Source organism: Haemaphysalis longicornis, unplaced genomic scaffold (genome assembly GCF_048455015.1).
Source record: "Haemaphysalis longicornis isolate Haplotype H1 unplaced genomic scaffold, Haemaphysalis longicornis Haplotype H1 scaffold_12, whole genome shotgun sequence".
NCBI classification, from domain to species: Eukaryota; Metazoa; Arthropoda; class Arachnida; order Ixodida; family Ixodidae; genus Haemaphysalis; species Haemaphysalis longicornis.
In genome coordinates, this window is record NW_027526225.1 from 62,459,328 (window position 1) to 62,480,559 (window position 21,232).

The window sequence follows — 21,232 nt, forward strand, 5'->3', positions numbered from 1 at the left end:
ATAAGTGAAAAAAGGAAAAGCTCTGTCGCCAGATGTCATCAGTGAGGAAGCAATAACTGAACAGTGGGGCACGGTAGTCAGCAGGCAACAACAATGCACTCTCATGAACGAATATTTCAGCCAACGAGCTGAGTGTGGAAAACATGCCCGGAGGCAGAGAAAACAAGCGCGTGATTACGTTGCCTAGTGTTCTTTTTCCCTTCGCCCAATGACAGCATTGCCCCCGTTCCGAAACCCCTTGCAGACAGACAGGTGGCTTATGGAAACACTCGTTGCCCACCCCACCCCCAAAATACAGTCGAATCCCGCCACAACAAAATTGACGGGATGTGCGAAAAAGTTTTAAGTGCGGAGTACCTTAGGATCGTACAATGTCTGTCCACGTCCGTGCGCATAGCATATACAATCGCAAAAAATCACGCAGGCACCGGCAGGATTCTAGCCTGTGTCTGGTAGACCGGACAGAGTTAGTGTCAGTCGTCTTACCCATTGGGCTACAACCGTGAGTTAGTACCCGAGAGTCAAATGGCTTACTCCCTCGCCTGTAACGGTGCGGAGTACCTTGGGACCTCCCAATGTCCGCCCGCGTCCATCCGTGCGCACACCACCATCAAGCGAAAATCAAGCAAAATTCGATTTGAGCCGTGAGTTGCAGTTTCATTTAGGGAATAATCAGGGTGCAACTCACGGCTCAAATCGAATGATGGTTGCGGTGCAAATCGGATGTCACTCGGGGCACAATTTGGATGTCATTTCGAGTCCCCATACTCCGCACCCTCGCCATCATCCATGCAGTGGAGATGCTGCCATTTTTGAAGAGAAAATTCGTTGAGGCAAAATCTGCCCACACATACCATGGAAGGGCAACAAAAAATGCCCTGTATATTATCTACATCATTGACCGCATAATGCATTGTTTACGTGCAGTTACACTGTGTTTATTTGATAACCAACATACCAATGATTATATTTTTTTACCTGCCCGTAAAGAGCACTGCGACATCTCACCTTGGCTGGCAGGCCACACGTGCTTGAATTTATCGCGACCGCACGCTCACGGTGAAGATAAGGTAACGCGGGTTAGACTTAAAATGAAAACAATATTTCTGAAAAATGGACTTTGAAAAATGGCAGAAAAAAAACTGAACAAGGGCTGCTCACATTGCATACATTATGGCAGAGCGCCAAGAAAGCACATTCGCGCAGCGGCATTTGAACTGGATTGGCTGTAGGCCCGGCTTAGAAAACCGGGCCTGCGCCTCGTGTAAAGACGACACCAGCCACATTATCACCAGCAAAAAATGGCATCCATCTATGAGTTTGTTTTTGTTTATGGGTGCAGTGTGGGCCCAAGGCACACGTTTTTGGTGAAACTAATCGCCCGAAGTATATAAGAAGTTACAGATGGCTGGTATTATGCTTATTTTATCGTAAAGTAAATGTTCAACCCCAGCCCCACTGAGCAAAAATTTCGTTGCAGCGAAAAGCAAGTCAGACAAATGGTTCGCTGCGACGAGGACTTTGTGGCACTGACTTCTATGACTAGCCGACAAGGAATTGATAATATTTCGTTGAAGCGGAAATTTCGTTGAAGCGGAAAGCAAGTCAGACAAATGGTTCGCTGCGACGAGGACTTTGTGGCACTGACTTCTATGACTAGCCGACAAGGAATTGATAATATTTCGTTGAAGCGGAAATTTCGTTGAAGCGGAATTTGTTGTAGCGAGATTCGACTGTATATACCACATGCAAAAGAATACAAAAAGAGCAACATACAAAAAGAATGCGATACAAAAAAAGAATCTAATACAAAAGGGAACAAAAGCAAGGGGAAAGCGAGCAGCGCACTTACCCGAGGCGTCCTCCCTGAGCTCGAGGCAGGAGAAGAGGAAGCTGAGGGCCTCCTGGGCCAGCAGCGCATCCCTGCGATCGACCACGTCCTGGCTCACGCAGATCCCCCCGTGGAGCCCCGACGAATTCTCGCCATCGCTGCCACTGCTGGTTGCACTGCCTGCGTGAGAAGAAGGAAAGGAAAGGTAATGGTCCGTTATTTGTCCGTTCCTTTGTCAGTTATTTTGTTGTAATTTTCACTTCAATGCCCTGCTGGGCCTGTAAGGTACTTTTAATAAATGAATAAACAAATAAATGCCATATGCATATACGCTCGCATTCCTGTAGTTATAAGCGGCTGCGAAATCTAGGCGTGTGCAGTTTTTCTCACATCTCTGTTACTGTTACTAACAGGGGCATCATATTACCTTAGAATGAAATGAGAAGTTGAAATTGCAAACTATTCAACTATCAGCAAGATCTTTTTGTCAACCCCTTTCGTCAGACAAAGGTACAAGTAACAGGCGTTCCGCCCTATCAACGCTCCACCTCCATGAGATGCCATTGGGCCCCAGCAGTGCAAAGATTTTTGCAAGACCCCGCGATTTTTTTTTGTACTGCAAAATGTTCTCTTGGCCCAATTCGGCGCATTCTTTTTTCTAAATAAGGGTGGCTTGGTATTTTTTAGGTCCACTTATGGGTGGCGTGCGGCATCTCAACATGTTTAATCAACTAGAAGAAAAAAAGGAGCACACGAAACACTGGAACGAGAAAGGAGACTATGTTTGTCTCCTTTTTTGTCCCAGTCTTTTTTTCTTTCCCAGTATGAATGCGTGCCAACTCTCTCTACTTGCCATGTTTGTGCAATACGTTTAATCAACGTTCCGCATCGCATAAAAAGTGCCACGCTTGTACCTATCTTGGAACAAAAAAATTGCTCGACAAACCACCTGTAATACACCCCTCCTGTTGTCTTCCTCCTGTAAGATACAGTAGAAAAGAAGGAGATTACAATAGCCCCAAACCTGGTATGAAAGAAGAGAAGAAGTTTGGAGAAGGGGGGAGTTACTACACCAAACTGACAGAGTGCAGGGACACAATCCCCCGTCCACCCCTTTGCCGTCCTTGTCGTACCTGTGCTGCTCTGGCGGCTGCGGCGTCCACCCACGGTGGCCGAGAAGTGGGTGCCCTCGCGGGTGGGCAGCGGCGAGTTGGCCAGGCGCAGCTGCCCGGCCGCGGCCGCCCAGGCCACCCGCACCAGCGAGTCCACCACTTCCTCCAGCAGGGCACGGCTCATCGTCTGCGAGGGTTGGGGGCATGCGGCGTGAATTCCACCATCAAGGAGATCAGAAAGAATGCGAAATACAGTGTAGACCGCTTATAACGTATGTCGCGGGAGCCGCAAAAATCCGCACTATAAGCGGTACCGCACTATAACCAAAACACGCGCGAATTCAACCACATCGCCACCTATCTCTCAAGTCAACCTATATTTATCATCACTCAAACGCACAGCACTTAAAAACGGAGGCACGGTCTATATTTCGTGTTATTTTTAACATCAGCCGCTGCTGCAGGGCAAAAGCGCAGTCTCACAAACGGCGAGCGCGGCTTTAACTTCCGTTGTGTTTGTTTTGAGACCATGGCTGCGTTTTTAGCATCTATGAACAGATGCCGCAAGACGTGATAAGAACGCCAGCGGGATTTTTTTTTTTTTTTACCCCACCTTGCGTTCACGATGCCGAAGGCGGCTGCTTATCAGCGCAACGTACTGGTGGTGGAAATCTTCGGCTTCGCGCGGCTCGAATGTTCGGAAAGGGAAAGAGCGGTGGCTTATCAGCAACAACGTTCTAAAGCGTGAACCGCGTGGTAGATTTGGTATCGCGAAAACGTGCAGTGCACGCCAGCGCGGATACAACTGGCGTGGTGTGAGCGGCGCGGTAAAAGGCGGCAACATGGCGTCGGCACTGGCCGTGAAGCGGTGCAGGCCGTTCCAGTAAGTTCCAGTGACCGCTTCTAACCGTTCGCTGAAATGCCGCACGGGGCGCAAGCGAAGATGCTCATGCAAGAAAGGAGCTAATAATGTGGGCGAAAAGTGGAATATAAACTGCCATCCACGCTGCTTGTGAAAGCGCCCATCAAAAAATACCGCGGTGGTAAGCCTAAACATCTCTGGCGCGGCTAGCCGGCTCGGAGCGCGTCTCCCCATTGGTGCAAGTCGTCAGGCTCCTCCCACTGCCATGCGAAGCCACCGCGAGCGCGGAATCGTCGACACGAGCACGAAAAAAAAAAAAAAAAAAAACGCGCTACGCTGATGTGCGCGATTCGTGCGCGAAAACGGGCCATGCGGTTCCCGATTAATAAAATCAACTTGCCGCGCGCGGATAGGGAGACTGTCGCTATCTTCCGAGATGCATCAAGCAAGGTCAGTTGTGGTTATCAGGTACGCACGAACTAAAGGGTGCCTATTTTTTTTCTTTGGGTGTCTACGTTAGAGGAGGGCAAGGGGTGCACGCTGCGTCAGATGGCCGATTTCACCTTTTTTTTTTTTCTTTTGCTACCCTAAAACGATGCCACAGCTGCGCCGGTCGATCACCAGACCCGCCGAAAAACCGCACTATAAACGGTATTGTGCTTCGGCCAACCGCATCTTAAGCGGTATGCTTATGCATTGAGTTCTATGGGAGGCAAACCGGTGGTCGCAAAAACCCGCGTTATATCCGGTCCCGCACTATAAGCGGTTACGTTATAAATGGTCTACACTGTACAACGATACGACATGGGTTGCATTAATAATAAGCACGCAACATTCATTGTGGCACAAGCATTTCCTGTAGCAGGCATACATACTATCCTGTAATAAGAGAAAAAATATTTGTTGGTACAATGAAGCCCCAACTATATATGCGTCCTCCCATTATGCAACCAATTCACTGTTCCCAATGAATCACCATAGTCCCACGTCCCACATTCAGACATCTGTGAATCATTGCTTTTAATGTGTAGAATTCTTCACCAAGTACACTCCCCAGCCAGGACTGTGTAATGCCCTGCAATTGCATAGAAATGCATAGTTACCAGAGTCAATGCAATTAATCACTATAATAGTGTAAATGGAGATAACTGGGGTGGTATTCTCGAGTTTTGCCCCTTTTGCGTCCCTTTCAAAAGTGTCCCTTCTGGCGAGCCCTGATTGGCTAAAAGCAAACAACCGGAAGTGACGTAACGCAAGCGCAACAAACCTACTGCCAACGCCCACTGCATAACCGGAAGTACATCACGATGAAAGGGACTCAAAAGGGACGTTTTCAAAAGGGACAGTTACGAGAATACCACCCCTGGTCAGACAGAACCTTGGGAAAAAAAAAAAAAAAAATAGAATACACAGGTAAAAACAAATAAAATTACAAAAACAAACAAAGAAAATAAAAATATGCATCTCATACATCTCCAAAAAAAAACAGACTACAATAAACAGCCTGGAAACAAGCCACTAAAACACAAATAAAAAAAACGAAAAAATGGACCTACCCTGCCCTACACTTAAAGGGGAGAAAAAATACCTTATTTTCATCAAAGTAAAGGCACTTAATCACTATAATGGTGTAAATTTACATCATTGGTGGGAAGGAAAACTTAAAAACAATAAAACAACCCAAAGCATCTGACTACTCACACCAATATCTGGCTATAAAGAACTCATGATGCAGACAAGTAGCATGAGAATGCTACACATTAGTGACAATTCTCTGAATTTCTGCAGATTTTTTTTTTCTTGTGAACTAATGTTTCACTCCAGGAGAAAAACTTCAAATTAAAATTTTGGGTGTTCAATATGCCAAAGCTAGACCAGGGCAATGAGGTGCACTGTAGTGGAGGACTTCGGATTAATTCTTACTGCCTGAGGATTTTTAATGCACGCCTAAATCTCAAACACACGGGCGTTTCCGCTTTTCGCTTCCGCCAGAAAAGCAGCCACCACAGCCGGGATCGAACCCACATCCTAGGGCTCAGCAGCTCAACGCCATAGCCACTGAGCCACCACGGTGAGTTAGGAAAAAAAAACTTCCTTGGTGAACCACATGGTTGCATCAAAGCGCCAGTAGCATGATAAAAAAGAACAACTTTGCACTGGTTTTCGAACAAAAGCACGAAATGATCGTACGTGTGTCTAAATTTTTGATTTCGAAGAGTGCCCCCCCCCCCCCCCCCCCCCCCGCACTAAATGAATAACCGCAACAAAAAGGAATTGAAAAGGGCCACCTTAATGATTGGCGTCGCCATCGAAATGGACGTCATCCGCACCAGGTCCACTTGCAGCTTCTTTGGTGTGGTCGGCTTGACCGGCGATGGTGCTCCGCAGGTCCCCGACATGGACGACGTGGAGGAGCTCTGGAGGAGGGCGTGCGGAACGTTTTGCCCGCAGATGAGGTACCTGAAACGAGCACAGTCCGCCGAATTACAATGAGCACTTGCTGGCTCCATTTTTCTTACAAGGCTATTATTAAAATGAAATCAATCAATGACTTTGTCGTTGAGAAACCAAAACAAAATCAACTACCCTCCTGCCGAAACCACAACAATAAGAGAACGCGAAGCTTTAAGAAATCAAGTCCAACACCAAACGAACCAACCCCGATGCGATTGTGGTCCCTATAGAGAGCCATACCGATACTGGAATTCCATGGGTGCCTAATTTTGCACGTCCATGCACCCCTCTCCGAATCCAAACTGCTCAGAGCATGCCGTAATGGAAGAATCGGATAGATGTCGGCTTCATAATGAGAAGAACCCGGGTTCGATTCCGACCACGGGAAGCGTTTTATTTTGCTTCACTTAGCCCATGATCAGCCGCATAATCAACAGAAAAAGATGGCTTTCTCCTGTGCGTCTGGGGTGGAATGACATCAGAGAGCGGCAGAAAGCTTTGCTTCAAAAAACTACAATTTAAAACTTTACACTTCATTGCTCACACAAAAAAAGGGCATTCACCAAAAAACTGTCGCTGGTTTTGATTGATTGTAGGGTTTAACGCGCCGACGCAGCGCAGGCGATGATGCGCGCCGTAGTGGAGGGCTCCGGATTAATTTTGACCACCTGGGGATCTTTAACGTGCGCCGAAATCTCGTACACATGGGCGTTTTTGCTTTTCGCCTCCATCAGAAAAGCGGCCACCGCGGCCGGGAATCGAACCCGCGACCTCGTGCTCAGCAGCGCAGTGCAACTGTCGCTGGTACAGTCTTTGTCAAAATTTTGTGGGCCACGGCGACCGTGGCCGGAGAAGGCGCGCGGCCGAGCAGGCGCGCTGCGCTTGCCACTGCCAGCTGGTTACGCGGCTAAAGAGAATGAGGGAAGCTTTCTCGCTTCCTTTTTTTTGCACGATAAGTGCAGCGAGGCCGGTTTCTCAGAGCAGGCGCACTTCGCTTCAGCGCAGGCACTTTGCGCAGCTCTTGTCGCGCCGGACGCACTACAAAAGCAAGATCAAAAGTTCCCCTCGCTCTCTTTAGCCGCGCAACCAGCCGACAGCGGCAAGCGCAGCGCCCCTATTTGGGCGCGCGCCTGCTCCGGCCACGGTCGCCGTGGCCCACAAAACTTTGACAAAGACTGTACATCATGTCTATCGTGGCTGGTGACGCACATTCAGGTTGGCACTATGCCATCAAAAAATATTACCATATAGGTCCCAACAAGTTATTTAGGCACAAATTTTTGCTTTGCTGCCCTTTCTCGTAACTCTACCATGCTCTATGATCCCTCGCTCTTAAGTTGGCGCACCAAACTTTACCCCAATCACTGTAAACTTGCCGTAAAACATCCTTCATTTTGTCAAAACAGCATTTTTCGTAGCACCACAATTTCGGAGGAAAGATATCTCGTGTTACATGTGCTATTTCTATCACTGTTCTTTTCATCGAAAGATAAACATCCGGAATATGCAATGGGGCGAAGATACATCTGTCCTTTAATCACTTTGTGAAACTTCTCCGTAGACAAAGCAAACACGGAGCTTTTTCCCATAAGCTAGTACTAGAGAACATAACTAGTGAACATAAACTCAATATCACATTAAAAGCTACTTGCGCTAGAAGAAAACCAAGAACACATATAAAATCATCATCATCATCATCGTCGTCGTCATCACCATCATCATCAGCCTGCCTCCACCCACTGCAGAGCAAAGGCCTCTCCCATAGACCTCGAATTATCCTGGCACTGTGCTAAATGCGACCAATTTATCCCTGCAAACTTCTTGATCATATGAAATCGTATGAAATCGGCACCTGGTAATCTGCAGAGCAGTGAAGTAGCAGCCCTGACGAACAGCGTAGTCCACGTCCTGCGGGAGGGCATCCCTGTGCAGCACTCGGAGCACGTGGGAAAGCCCGCCCGCCTGGAGGAAGTTCTCACAGAACACATTGGAGCAGGCATCCTGGTTGGTGGGCATCAGCCGAGCACTCAGCACCTGGGGGGTTGAAAGAACGGCGACAGAAGATGTGGGCATCCAGGCTATGCAACACGCTGATCACAGCCTCAAAAGCGCCGATTTACGACCCTTTACAATTTCCGGTGTAGTAACCACCTATAAAGTGACCATTTAGTGTGATCACCTAAGACGTAGCACATTACAAGGACCAAAAAATTCGAAGGCCAAGAATAGACTTGGGCAGTGCACGATGGGAACAGCTGGCAGAACTTGGTAGATGCCTTCGTCCTATGAGGAACACAAGCGGGCTGATGATCTATGATGGTGATGATAGTGGCAGTGCCGGTGGTGATGGTGGTGTTGGTAGTGGTGGTGATGATGATGTACCACAGAAGTTTTCACAATATACAGCAGCAACAGCAAAAGCTGTACAGCTTCGCAACTCGAACCAAGCATTTTCTCTCTTAGATTTTCAAGTGAAAAAGTTATCATAGTGCGCTCAAAATAATGAGACAGATCTCTCGACAGGTGCCACCTAATATTACTTGACAGGCTGCTTGGCATGTACGCAGAATCCCAAAAGCGACAGTCTTCTAAAACCTTCCCTTCAAACCTAATTCAGGGGGTTTTTAGGACAAGGCTAGACCTGAAAAATGAGGTGTGTTGCAAATGAGGGCTACATTAACTTAGGCCACCCGGAGTTCTTTCAGGTGCACTGAAAACATGCGCCCACCAGCGCTTCTGGTGTTTACCTCCATCAGAAAACCAGTTAGGGACAGCCAGGAATCGAACTGGCAACTTCATGCTCACAAGCTCCCAGTATTGACACCTCCGTCTCATATATACTCAACCATTCGAAAACTACTCCTTTTATTGCGGCGAATATCTAAATCAAATTGTCAAAACATCGGCTCTGTGACGGTCCACCCAAAAGTAAATGGATATTAGTAATCAGTTTTTAAAAAATCAACACCTCCCACTTCCTTTCTGGGTCCAAGTTACATGAAACACCCGGCACGTGCATACATGCACACTTTTGGAGCACGTAAACACTTCCCACTCCATACAATGAATTTAAATTCAATACTACATGTGTACGTGAATATGTATGAATGCGTGCATCAGGAGAAATGCAGGAGCAGTCAAATGAACGAAACCATACCTTCATTGTTAACTTCATTTTCCTTGTTCACCACTTTCACACCACATCATCTCTTCGTGGCTAAGCTCCCACTCCAGCTAGCTGTACCAACCACCCCTCAGTGGGACGTCATGTATGTACGTGTGTCTGTGTGTGTGCATTCCTACAAGCATGTTATAAGCACAGCCTTCCTCCTCAGAGCACGCCGTAGGAACTCTCAGCGCCTCTACTTTTGAAACTCATTTGGGATCATCAGAAAGTAACCGCAATTCTTACTTTTCCAAAATGATCAGCAAAACTCCCCTTATTCCGCTTTAACCAGAAAGGCTCTTTTTTTTTCCACACTTGTCAAATTCCCCGTTTCATTACAGGACAAGAGGAGCAACACACGCACCTGCAGGTTGTACAGCAGGCGGAAAGGGTTCCTGCCGCTGGGATCCAGCAGCCGCCTGAGGACCACGTCGGGGCCCTCGACCGCTGCTTTCTCCCTGGGCGCGGGGGAGCCGCTCTTCTTGGGGCTGCCTCCTGACAGCCGGGGAGGCGGTGGGGGCACGACCGCCGGCGGTGACGACTGCAGCACGACAAGGAGGGGCACATTGCGGCTTTAGCACAAGACAGACAGGCCAGTGGACATTTGAATTACACTATAGAGAGCATGTGACGCCTGAAAAGGGCACGCTGCTCCACCGTGGCAGTGCCACCACCGGCCACACTGTTGCACCGTAACAGGATAGGTGGGCCACAGGCACCTACTAGACAGGTGTTGGCAAAGGGAAACAATGTAATCCAGCGAGCTGAATTTCGCCATATTGACAACTGCGGATTCATTCATTGGCGTAAATAAGGAAAACAACATAAATAAAGGAAAACGGCATCGACCTGGCTGCTTATACTAGCCAGAGTCACTGTTAATCATACATCTTCATTTTCAGAAGAGAATTAGTGTAATTATTTGCACAGTTCATGGTGTAACACTTCGTGCGCACGTTGCAAAGTTACCACCTCCATGCAACTTCCCAAGCGTTCTTTACTGGACTACCCGCCGTGTAGTTCGGGAAGTACCCATGAGATAGCGCAACTATCCTGTTGCACAGTCCCTACAGAGGATGCGCCAAGTATAGGAGTAAGTTTGAAGGCTACCTTGTTGATGCACATTTGGTCGAGTGAGTCAATGACCGCCGGGTCGGGAGGAATCAGGTGCAGCAGTGTCTGAACCTGCTCGGCAATTCTGCAATAGAAAAAAAGTAGGAAAGGACAAATTGAAATTTTGATATTATGGCCATTTCAACTTATTCGTCCTTGGAGCCGCTTTTTGTCATTAGGCTGCGCTAGCGCTGATCTAATTGACGTGGCCGACAGGAACATCTAACTGCCAATGCACAGCCCAGTCCTGAACAATAACAAGGTGGTATCCATTTTTAAAGGATGAGAAAGGACTATGAGGTTTTGATCATTTCGTGAGAAACCAATCAAGCTTCTACGTAAAAAGTCCTCGTGCGTGCTGTTTCCTTGGCAGCCGGCACAGCACAAACATTCTAGCAGGCAAGAAGTCGTGACAGAATGCAGTGGCGGTGCGGACAGTTTAGGATTTGTAACAAAAAAAAATTGTTTTGGTGCGCTAAAGTTTTTGTAGCAGCAAAATTAGAACTTTCGATCAGCACTGGAGCTGCACAAAAGTAAATCTCCCAGCACAATCGACCCCACAATGTTACCCTTCAGCCTTCATAACAAAACGGTACCACGCAATTACTTCCCATTTCCTCTGATTAGAAACAAATGCACACTAGTGGTCACTACACCTCTCAACTTATTTTATCAGCACGTAAGAGGTGCATTACCTCCTTCTGTGAATCCCAAAAAGCAAATGCAGCCACAAAACATCCCCAAACACGGAAAATGCCGCAATAGGTCCAACGAACCTGGGATCGTCCATGCTGGCCAATTGGTAGAGCATTTCAAAGACATTCCCTCCGCTCGAAATGACCACTCCCGGAAGCTGCTTCTCCTGCGAGAATGAAAGAACAACACAATGCACTTGCACTCACTCATGACGGCAAGGCCAAGGATTTATTACCGCCTACCATTCATTCTACACTCGTTCAGAGTACTGCAAGCGAATGTGACAGAGAACTGCGGACAGATCTGCACTTTTTCTGCACTGCTTGCACTGAATGGTTGCATCAGGGCAGCCAATGTCACCCAAAAATTACCCTCGCCCTACAATGTGACGCACTGTTCGTTTTACTGTTATAAAAAGCTGTCAATGGAAGACAAAACAAAATTAGCACGAACACATATGGCTCTCACACTTTTACTTTTCGGGACAACTGTTACGCCCTCAAATCAGCCGATGACACACTAATTTAAAACACATAAGAAAAGGCCAGATAAACTTTATCCTTACTCTGAAAAACTAAATCCATCTGTTAAAGCCCAAAACCCACATTGTACGAAGCTACTGCGAGCAAAATAAGCTGTCAACTTATCTGGTCTCTCTTCAAAGCGGGCACAATATGCTCTAAACTGTTGTGAATTTGTGCCATCAATAATGTGGGCCAAGAAACAAGGTTTGTGGTCTTTCAGAAGTTTTCAGGGGCGCCTTGATTAACTGCAGTTTTTTAAGCATGTTTCAGCTAAGGCCAGGTAGCTAAGTGCGTGAAGTTCTACCACTCTACTATAACAGAATAACCTGTTGGTAAAAAAAAAAAAAAAAAAGCAGAATTTCGGTGCTAGAATTTTAAAGAAAAATCGCATTTTCGCGCGTATAGCCCACCCCTGCACATAATCCGCACCCCTTCTTTCACCCCACCAAAAAAGGAAAAAAGAAATCCTCGCGTATTGCCCACACATTTGGTACAGGAAAGGCTGCACCAACACTACCGCTCAAGCAACAAATCACATACCATGTAGACAAGAAAAAAAGGCATACATTTAGCAAGTAGAATGCACTCACTGCAAGGCGAAAGTCACAATTCCCTAATTCAGTGGTTAGAGTGCGCTTGCCCTTGTTTTTTCTTCCTTGCCCTTGTATGTTTTGCACAATCGCTGCCACGGAAGGCTTAGTCAGTGTTACTGCGTAGGAGCTTCACGGCACAACGCGCATTGCCGTGAAGCTGCACTAAAGGAAAAACCCCCGCGTATAATGCGCACCCCTTTTTTGCCACTGAAATTCTTGCATTTGGTGTGGGTTATACGTGTGAAAATATGGTAACTCAGCCTTACCTGCTCGAGGTAAAACGATGGCTGCTGGCCAGCAGAGGGCGAGGCCGTGGCGGCAGACATGGTCGAAACTTGGGTGGATGGTGGTGGCACGGCCGTGTCCTCTTCCTGCGATTGGGAGAGACGTTACGATAAAAAAACGTTCGTGTTAAGACATAAAAAACACCCTAAGAAATAGGTTTTACTGCATCAAGAAAAATATAAATTAAAGATTCGTGAGAACTCCCAAGCAGAAATATTTGCATAAATGCGTAAACTTTGCTCATACACACTGCACATCTCCAAAGTTGGCCTCGTTACTATTTTTGTATGCATTGCTGGGAGTGCGTTTTTCTATGTGCCATATAGGCAGCCCAATACTAAAGCATTAAGGCCCTGGATCCTTTATTAGATACCTCCAAAGACCCCCGTGCATCCCTATGAATCAGCATACACCGACCCCTTGTAAAGTCCCGTCCACAACCATACACAAACATTTTTCTGGGAAGACATTTTTCTGAAGTCAGTGCAAGATTAGCATGAAGGCATGATGGCCCCGGGGCCTTCTTTACATACTTCTGTGGCAGTCCATGTATCCCTACAGAGCCCCTTTCAAGCTGGCTTTACTACCACACACAAATGCACGGTGAAAACATTTTTTTCAGGGGCAGTATAAATGATCTTTTACAAAAATATGATGTCCCCAGGGCCTTCTATTTATAGCATGGAAATGCTGAAATTAAATAAAAAAAATGATAAAGAAAGGTATGGTCACACAATGTCACGACGATGCCACACAGGTGTTTGGTAAGAAAGGAAGGAAGGTGCTCACAATCTCCGAAGGCAGGACCATCCCGCTGCCGATGACCTTGACGTGGATCTTCTGGTTCTCCTTGAGCTTGTACTGCGACAGCCTCTTCTGGTCCTCGGTGAAAGGAAGCTGCAAAGGATCACACGCTAGAACACGCTCCTCATTTCGCCACCGGCTTTGTGTTGCAACTCCCAAACTCTAACTATGCAACAGCATGCCTTCAGGTAAGTTCAGGTTAAACTTGAACCACTTTGATATAGAACCTCGGTACGCAGGAATCACCGCCTATCCATTGATAAAGCTTGAGCTCTAGAGCAGCAGTGATGACATGTCGCACAAAGTTCAATCATGTAATTAAAACTTCCCAATGCTTCAAATTATACTCAAGTGTACTCGAGATTACGATTGTACCGAGAAAGGAGCAGCGCACGCCTTAGCCCTGCAGTACTATGCAACTGCTGACAAACTTCTTCAGTGTTTTTTTTTCTTCAGAAGCCTTTAAAAGGATAAAAATGTTTTGATTTCCCTACCACTTTCACACAGTTCTTGAAAGTGTAGCCTCGTATGAACCAAAGGTAGCGTTGTTATTACACACTAATTGCTTTAATACTAAACACGTTTTCGCTGTGCTGATGGTGTCACTGTAGTCATCGTTCGCCAAACAAATTGTACGAACAAATTGTGCCATGTTTCTGCATGGTGTTTGAAAAATTGTAGTGCACTACCGTATAAACCGGAATATAGGTCGAGTTTTTTTTCCAAAAAAATCCGCACAAAAGTCACCCCTCGTCTTTATATAGCGGTCATTCGCAGAATGTAAATCGTTGTCTGGCAACAATGTGCAAGCGCAGTTCGTCGCCGTCGCCATTCGTGTCGGACTGCTCTCTCGCACTATCAGGCCTTTATTCGATTTCGCTTTTCCCTAGTTTTTCGTCTTTTACTCGTTTATTGTGCGTGCGTGCATACATTTCTGTACGTCTCGGTTCCGAGATGAGTGGCGGCAGTTGACGCCAGTTCACCGCGGCGTTTAAGCTGACGGCGATTGAGTCACCGAGCAGAATGGGAATATGGCGGCGCAACGCCAGTTAGGCGTTTCGGAGAAAAGTGTGCGGTACTGGCGGAGCCAGAAAGCTAAGCTGTGCGCGTGCAACCCCCAAAACCGATCGTTCCGTGGACGTCAAGCGGTGCACCCCGAGTTGGAGAACAAAGTGGCGGACTTCGTCCGGGAACTTCGCTCACGATCGCTCCGGAGGCCATGCGCGGACGGGCTCTGCGAACTGTACAATGAGTGGATAGCCGGCGACAACAAAAAGACCTATACGGGCCGGTTGCGACCGTGTCAAGCTGGGTGTCCTTCTCTGGGCAGTCGCTGCCCGACGACATGGTTACACGAGCGTTCAGGAAGTGCTCCATCAGCAACGCGTCTGATGACGTGGAAGATGACAGTGCGAAGCAGTCATCCTTGGACGACTGTGAGAGCTCGGACGAGTGACTTCGGCAGGCATAGTGAGTGGCAGTGACGGACGGGCGTCGAAAATAAATATAGACATTGTGAGTGCGCTTCTGTGCCGAATTAATTTTTTTTTTGTCAACTTTTCCCACCTCAAGGTAAGGGGTCGACCTATATACCGGGTCGACCTGTAATCCGGTTTATACGGTAACTGAAATTTTGCTGCAAACTGTATGCAAACGCTCTGGGATCAGCAGCTAGAAAAGAGGGGGGGTTAGAAAACGAACCGGAATGTCATCCATGGAGATCTGGAGGTTGCCAGGAATCTGCTTGAATAGCCGGGCCACCTTTTCCTTCATAGAGCCAACTGTAGCGTTGCTGTGACACTAGAACGTAAAAAAAAAAAAAGGCAAACAACTAAGTTTTGAAGAAGTGACTCAAAATAAATCCCAAAACCAGTTCCGCATCCCCCAAGCTGCCCAAAAAAAAAGTATTTTTGTAAGAAAATTACAACTTTTTAAAGCACAATTAATGTGCAAGAATGAAGGGCGAAGAGTGGTGACTTGTCTGCATCCCCACTCTTCGTCCTTAGTCCTTTTTTTCACACTGCGAACCTTTGCTGAAAAAATCAGAAGCGTTCCACCCTTATCTTACAGTGTGAATGGCACTGACTCCGAGAAACGCGCATTACGAGTCACCTATTATAAGTGGACATTCGAAAAGTTAATCATAACTAAGAGGAAATATGCTCCGCTGAAGCCTCCCCACGTGAAAGAAAAGGAAGGTAACACCCCCCCCCCCCCCAATCCAGTTAAAAGTCACTTTGGCATTTCCCTGTCTGAAAAGCCCCACTGCGCAACCACATTTAAAAAGATGCCGAAAAAAGTCTAGATCCAAAAACTTTAAACTTTACATTTACAGTCCCCAAGACCACTTTGAGCTGTTTGAAAGATAAATAAGGTATCTCTCTATCCAAATTACTCCAACTTGACTTCTAACTCCGCAAGTCCCATTCCCATTCACCAATGACCCAAGGAAATGGGACATCAACCCAAGCAAGGCTGAGAAGGAGTATTAGGAATGGAAGCCTTCGAACTTTATAGACCCCTTGACCACGAGAACTTTCAGAAAGACTAAAAGGTGTTTTTTTAATCCCTACTTAGATTAGGCCTGACGACATCCGGCCCTGTGGGTCCCATTCACCAGCGACCGAGGGAACAAGGAAAAGAGACGACACCGACCCGTATCTTGACACGATCCTTGAGGCTGTCGCTGACGATGCATAGCGTGACAGGAAATCCGTAGAAGGAGGCCCCATGAGGCAGGATAACCCGAGGCACTGAGTGCTGGTCCTCAATGGAGGAGATGTACCGCTCCGCAAGGTGCAGCAGGCGGCAGATGTTCTGCGACCGGTTAGTCCTGGAAGGCAGAGAGGACGGGGCACACACAGAGGGCGCTTGTAGCAACACCACTCAGGCAATTACATACATTACAAAAAAATTAAAGCCATTCCGCTCAATGTGAAGGCTGTCGGAAGTGCAAAGCAGTGATCCACCCTAATGGGCTGTAGCACCGTTATCCGCTCACTGCTACCACCCATCACGCTGTTTGCCGCCCTATCTCAATCCTCTCTTGATGAATATGCAATTCAAATTTCCCGCCTTCGCAGTGCTCGCGTGCCCCCCACCTGAAATTGCACCAGCGGGAGTTCTGTTCTTTTGTGCTTGCTTTTCCTCCCGCACGTGCCGGCGTTGCACTGCCACTTCCTTTTGCTTACTATCGCAAAAACAAGCCCAATGAGCGTTCCTAACTAAATGAACGCGGGTGCTGCCAGTTAACTGCGTATATTTTGCCTCAAATGCACCTGCAGTTTTCTCTGCGCTAAACAACGGGGAGATGTATGACAAGCGCCAGCCGTTCATGAGTTTCGAACGCTTATGACTATGTAAACCGCTTGGCTTCGAAGCCTCTGGGTTCCGCCGTGACGACGGAACGCCGTGTGGCTCTACTTGGGTCCAGCGAGCGAGCTACAACGACAAGGACAACCCCTATAGTGTTCTGCACTTAAAATGCAATAACACATAATATGCAATCAGTTTTAAGTGCGGAGTACTTTAGGGGGCCGGCTTGTTGTCATAGCCCGTCCGAATCACGGCATCACGCACCCGAACAGAAGCTTCAAAAAGATCACCGCTTCCCCTGGGTCGGGACTGAACCTGCGTCCCTCATGTTGCGAAGCCAACTGCGGCACACCGGCACACATTACTCATATGCAGAGTGTTGGAGGTGATCTTTGCGCTGCACCACTGCCACGTAGGCTGCCATTGCTAGGCCGCAAATAAGTACGCAATAATATAAAATGAGGAAAAAATCACAAATTAATGTATTCATTATCCAAAATAATGAAAACTCAATCCAGTGTCTCCTTAGAGGCCCTTTCAGGGGCTGCGGCACACTTTCTTGACTACTTTCGGTATCAACACCACGCTGATACTGAAACTAGTCAAGAGGGTACCACAGCCCCTCTGGCGAATCACTGCTCCGTAGCTTTCACTATGACTGGAACTGCTATAATTTTTTTGAAAAACAACCCCTTGGGGCAGCGCGTGATAGAAGCTCACCTTTTAGGCAGAGACAGGGAGATTGCCTCCGACACCGCCATCGCTGTCAGTGTCTTGGTGGCGTTTGACACCGCGGTGGTCATGGCGGTGTCGCCAATGGTTTCAGCCACTACCTGCGTGCACAGAGTAGGGTGCGAGAATTTTTTTCCACTTCTTTTCTTAAGGTCTTAGAAACGTTTTTTTCTTTTTTTGCTTTCCAACCAATTTTGATGAAACTGCATGGGCCTGTTCAGTTTTTTTAGCCAATTTCAAATATTCAATTAGTTTTGATGAATTACCAGCAAGGCATGAATGGACATCAGAAGTTGTGGAGAATGAAATGTGGGAAGCAGTTTTTTTTATTTTGCAATCACATACAAGCTTACATCATTTCTAACTTCTAGGTTTGAAGTGCTCCTACTAACTAATTCAAAATAACGCTAATTAAACTACTGAAACCCAAAATGCAAAATCTGCTTCCCTTATTGGACAGTTTAAAGATTCAGCTTCACAGTGCAACAGAAATTATCTTCCTAGCTGCACTATATGCTGGGATGTACTGCTCGAGAATTTCCTATTACTGCAATACCACTTGTGGCAAAGAAGTGGAGAATTATGGAAAAATTGTTATTTTGTTGTTGAAATCGGGGCCTCTAAGACTTTTATAGCTACAGTAAAGCCCACTTATATCGAACAGCGCGAGGATTGTAAAATAGTTCGATATAGCAAAAATTCCATATAGAAAGTAAAGCAAAAAAAACTTAGAGAGCAATCTTGCCGGCAGAGTCACGGGCTAATGCTGAGCTCTTACCACCATGCAGTTCACTATTTATACGGCACTTTCTCGGAAAGAAAACAATAATTTATTGGGGCGGAAGAACTGCGTGAGTGCAACCTGCTTCTTGGAGCGCAACGTGTTGCTGGTGACTGCTTGCTCCACGGTATCTAAACAGTCGACAAGCCCAAGACCGCTGCCCTCAATGGCACTTCAGTATCGCCGTAGCAGGGCCTTGGCAGCAACGGCTTTGCTCGTACTCGGAAGCAGTACGGATTCCTCGGCCTCTTCGACAGAGCGGAGACAAGCATGGATGCAAGCGAATAACGGCGAACCCAGCGAACCGAGCAAGTGCGGGCAGCAAGTGGCGCGGACTTGAAGATTGGTGACACTGCAGCCCATAGCGCCCAATGTAGCGCTTTCGGCTCCAACGGCATGCATGCGTGAAGCTGGACCATTCTGCCACGGCCGGTTTGGACGCGCCCGAGCTCGCGCGGGAGTCGCGAGCGACACCCTCGCCACCGCTGCGCGCCGATGTATCATAGGAAAGAAGCCTGCCACATGCCTAAGGAGAGCGAAAAATCCCGCGCGGGAGAGTTCGATATATCCATTGTGAGCAAAATCGCGTTCGATATAAAAAGTTTCAAATGCATGTAATTTTTACCAGAATTATACAAGGGTTCGATATAGGCAATAATTCAATATATCCGGGTTCAATATAAGCGGGCTTTACTGTATCTGGTACTGTTCGAAGTACGGAATTTTCAGGGGAAAAACTGTACAAATAAAGAGAAAAGTGATGCCTAAAGATATGCTTTTTTGGGCAATTTTTCGGTTCCAAAGACCCATGTGCCCCCTTAAAGAGAGATAGGCAAGTGTTCTTTCCCTCAACAGGTAACCCACTGTATTCCACGAATCATATGGTTTACACTTCTGCATGCAAAATAAATTCCTCCTTCGGTTTTTTTTTTTTTGTTTTTTAATCAGACCACCAAATGTGGCATGTTCTGGCATCAAATTTCCCAGAGAAAAAGTAATATGTATTGCACAAGAAATTATGGAAATATTACTACGTTTTGCCCTTTTTAACGTCACTAATACCCCTGCTACACTGGCGTCCGAATGTCATTCGAAACGAATGTCATTTGACTCAAGTGTGAGGGGGCTTTGAATACCATTCAGAATCTGCCTTGCTCCACTACAATTTCAATGACATTTGAAAGCTTTAACAATCGCTCGCAGTGGTGCGTGGCGCTGCTGCTGCTTAGATCTGCTTTAACGCAATAATGCAACAATCAAATTTAGCAGCCGTCTTTGGCAGTAAAATTTAATCAGTAACGCAAGCTTTGACATAGTTTTTCTTAATTCTAAATCACAATCAAGGTTTTTTTATACTTTTGGGTGCATGTTCTGTGGTGTCTGGCCACACTGGTTTAACGCTTGCTCGCACTAGTGCTGAGAGTACGGAATTATTACATCTTGATATCACGATTTTACTGAGCGAAAAGTAAACAAAATCCCACAATTACAAATATTTTGTTTGTTTTAAGTACGCCAGTAATATATTTGTGAATGCTGACGTAGAACGCTGTGCACAACAGTGCAATAAAGGCCTTCGAGAACTCCAAATGTCTTTCGCGGTCCTCATTCGACTCGAATGACATTTGAGCTGAGTGCCATTTCAAAACCCAGTGGAGCTAAACAACTTTGCAATTGAGTCAAATGACATTTGGACGCCAGTTAGAAGGGATATAAAGCATAAAAATTACCGCTTTTCTTTCTTATTTTACCGTTTGCTTGTACATATTGGTTTTGTTTAGCCAAGTAAGTTCTGTCTGTCCTACTTATTTTGTAGACATAAGTACATACAGGCCATATACTCACACATATATACGGATGTGCATAAGGTAGTGGGACAGTTCAACGAGAAACCATGCGAACACCAAAGGCCCCGGATCCCACCCGAAGTTGCTGTGAATGAGTGCTTACAATTGGCGCATAAACTGCTATGGTTTGCGCGTGCTAGATATGACTTCTGGATTGAAAAGTACTTCAATTTAATGAAGTGAAGTGCAGATTTTTTGACCGAACTCATCATATCAAAGTTTAAGGGGCCATTAAGACATAATACAACCTTGCTTTCTATCTGAAACAATTAGCAGCTCTCGGTAATTCAATCAATGCCATTCAGTGAAAGGCTTCTTCAACCGAAGAAAATGCAAAAAACGTTGAAGAACTTTCAAATTTCGCGCTACACAACGCCAGTAGTGATGTAATAGGAGGAACACTGAAACAGCTATCAATGGGTTATCCAAATGTAAGAAGTATTCAAGTGGTACAATCGAATGGAACTAAAAGCCCCCCCACAAGTGCGGAGACATTTTTATTTAGCAGTGGCTTCAGTCAACAGCCGCCAATAGCACAAACAAGTTAATGTGGCATCACAAGGGCTCACCGAGATAGTGGCTGGTGAACCGCCACTGCTTAACTCTTTCGCGACCACGCCACAGGCCATCGTTCACAGGTTAATGATGATTTTCAAACCTCCCACAAAAACTAAAAACGACGCTATTCGGACAATTGACGCCATCTTGTGTGTTCATTGGAAACCCCCTTTTCAGTTTCGTTGCCGTTTGTTTACATTTCACTTGGGTAGACAGCGTCACGAGTGAAATTTGAACCCGAGGTAGCGGCGAGTTGGGAGAAAATGGTGTCCTGTTTCACTGCGCACACTGCAAAGGTGGACAGCAGTTTCAAGGACTTCGGGCACTGCTGCTGCTGATTTTTTTACCCCAGCAGCAGTGCAGCAGTGATGATTCCACCAACGATGTGGATTCTTCAGATTTTGGTTCTGATGAAGACTCTCCCATTCAACAGCCTTAGACTTCAACAGGTGCTGCCAGGGAAGGTCCGTTCTTGACTTCACACTGTATTTATAAACAAAACGTGCCTAATACCTAACGACTGCGGTATTACTTTCATGTGTAGGGTATAAACAATGTG

The 21,232-nt window shown here is 46.6% G+C and overlaps 1 protein-coding gene across 1 annotated transcript in view; it reads right to left on the reverse strand.

Annotated features, from left to right (window-relative positions):
* Window positions 1-21,232, reverse strand: part of LOC144162736 (ubiquitin carboxyl-terminal hydrolase 24-like) — a 113,518-nt gene that overhangs the window by 54,147 nt on the left and 38,139 nt on the right. Inside the window, exons 22-33 of the mRNA XM_077693375.1 lie at window positions 17,476-17,584; window positions 16,096-16,273; window positions 15,142-15,240; window positions 13,426-13,533; window positions 12,618-12,722; window positions 11,315-11,400; window positions 10,536-10,623; window positions 9,790-9,966; window positions 8,112-8,293; window positions 6,094-6,265; window positions 2,965-3,130; window positions 1,853-2,011 (exon numbers count right to left, since the gene is read on the reverse strand). Of these exons, the coding sequence (XP_077549501.1) occupies window positions 1,853-2,011; window positions 2,965-3,130; window positions 6,094-6,265; window positions 8,112-8,293; window positions 9,790-9,966; window positions 10,536-10,623; window positions 11,315-11,400; window positions 12,618-12,722; window positions 13,426-13,533; window positions 15,142-15,240; window positions 16,096-16,273; window positions 17,476-17,584 (1,629 nt within the window). The remainder of the gene's footprint in view (window positions 1-1,852; window positions 2,012-2,964; window positions 3,131-6,093; window positions 6,266-8,111; window positions 8,294-9,789; window positions 9,967-10,535; window positions 10,624-11,314; window positions 11,401-12,617; window positions 12,723-13,425; window positions 13,534-15,141; window positions 15,241-16,095; window positions 16,274-17,475; window positions 17,585-21,232) is intronic.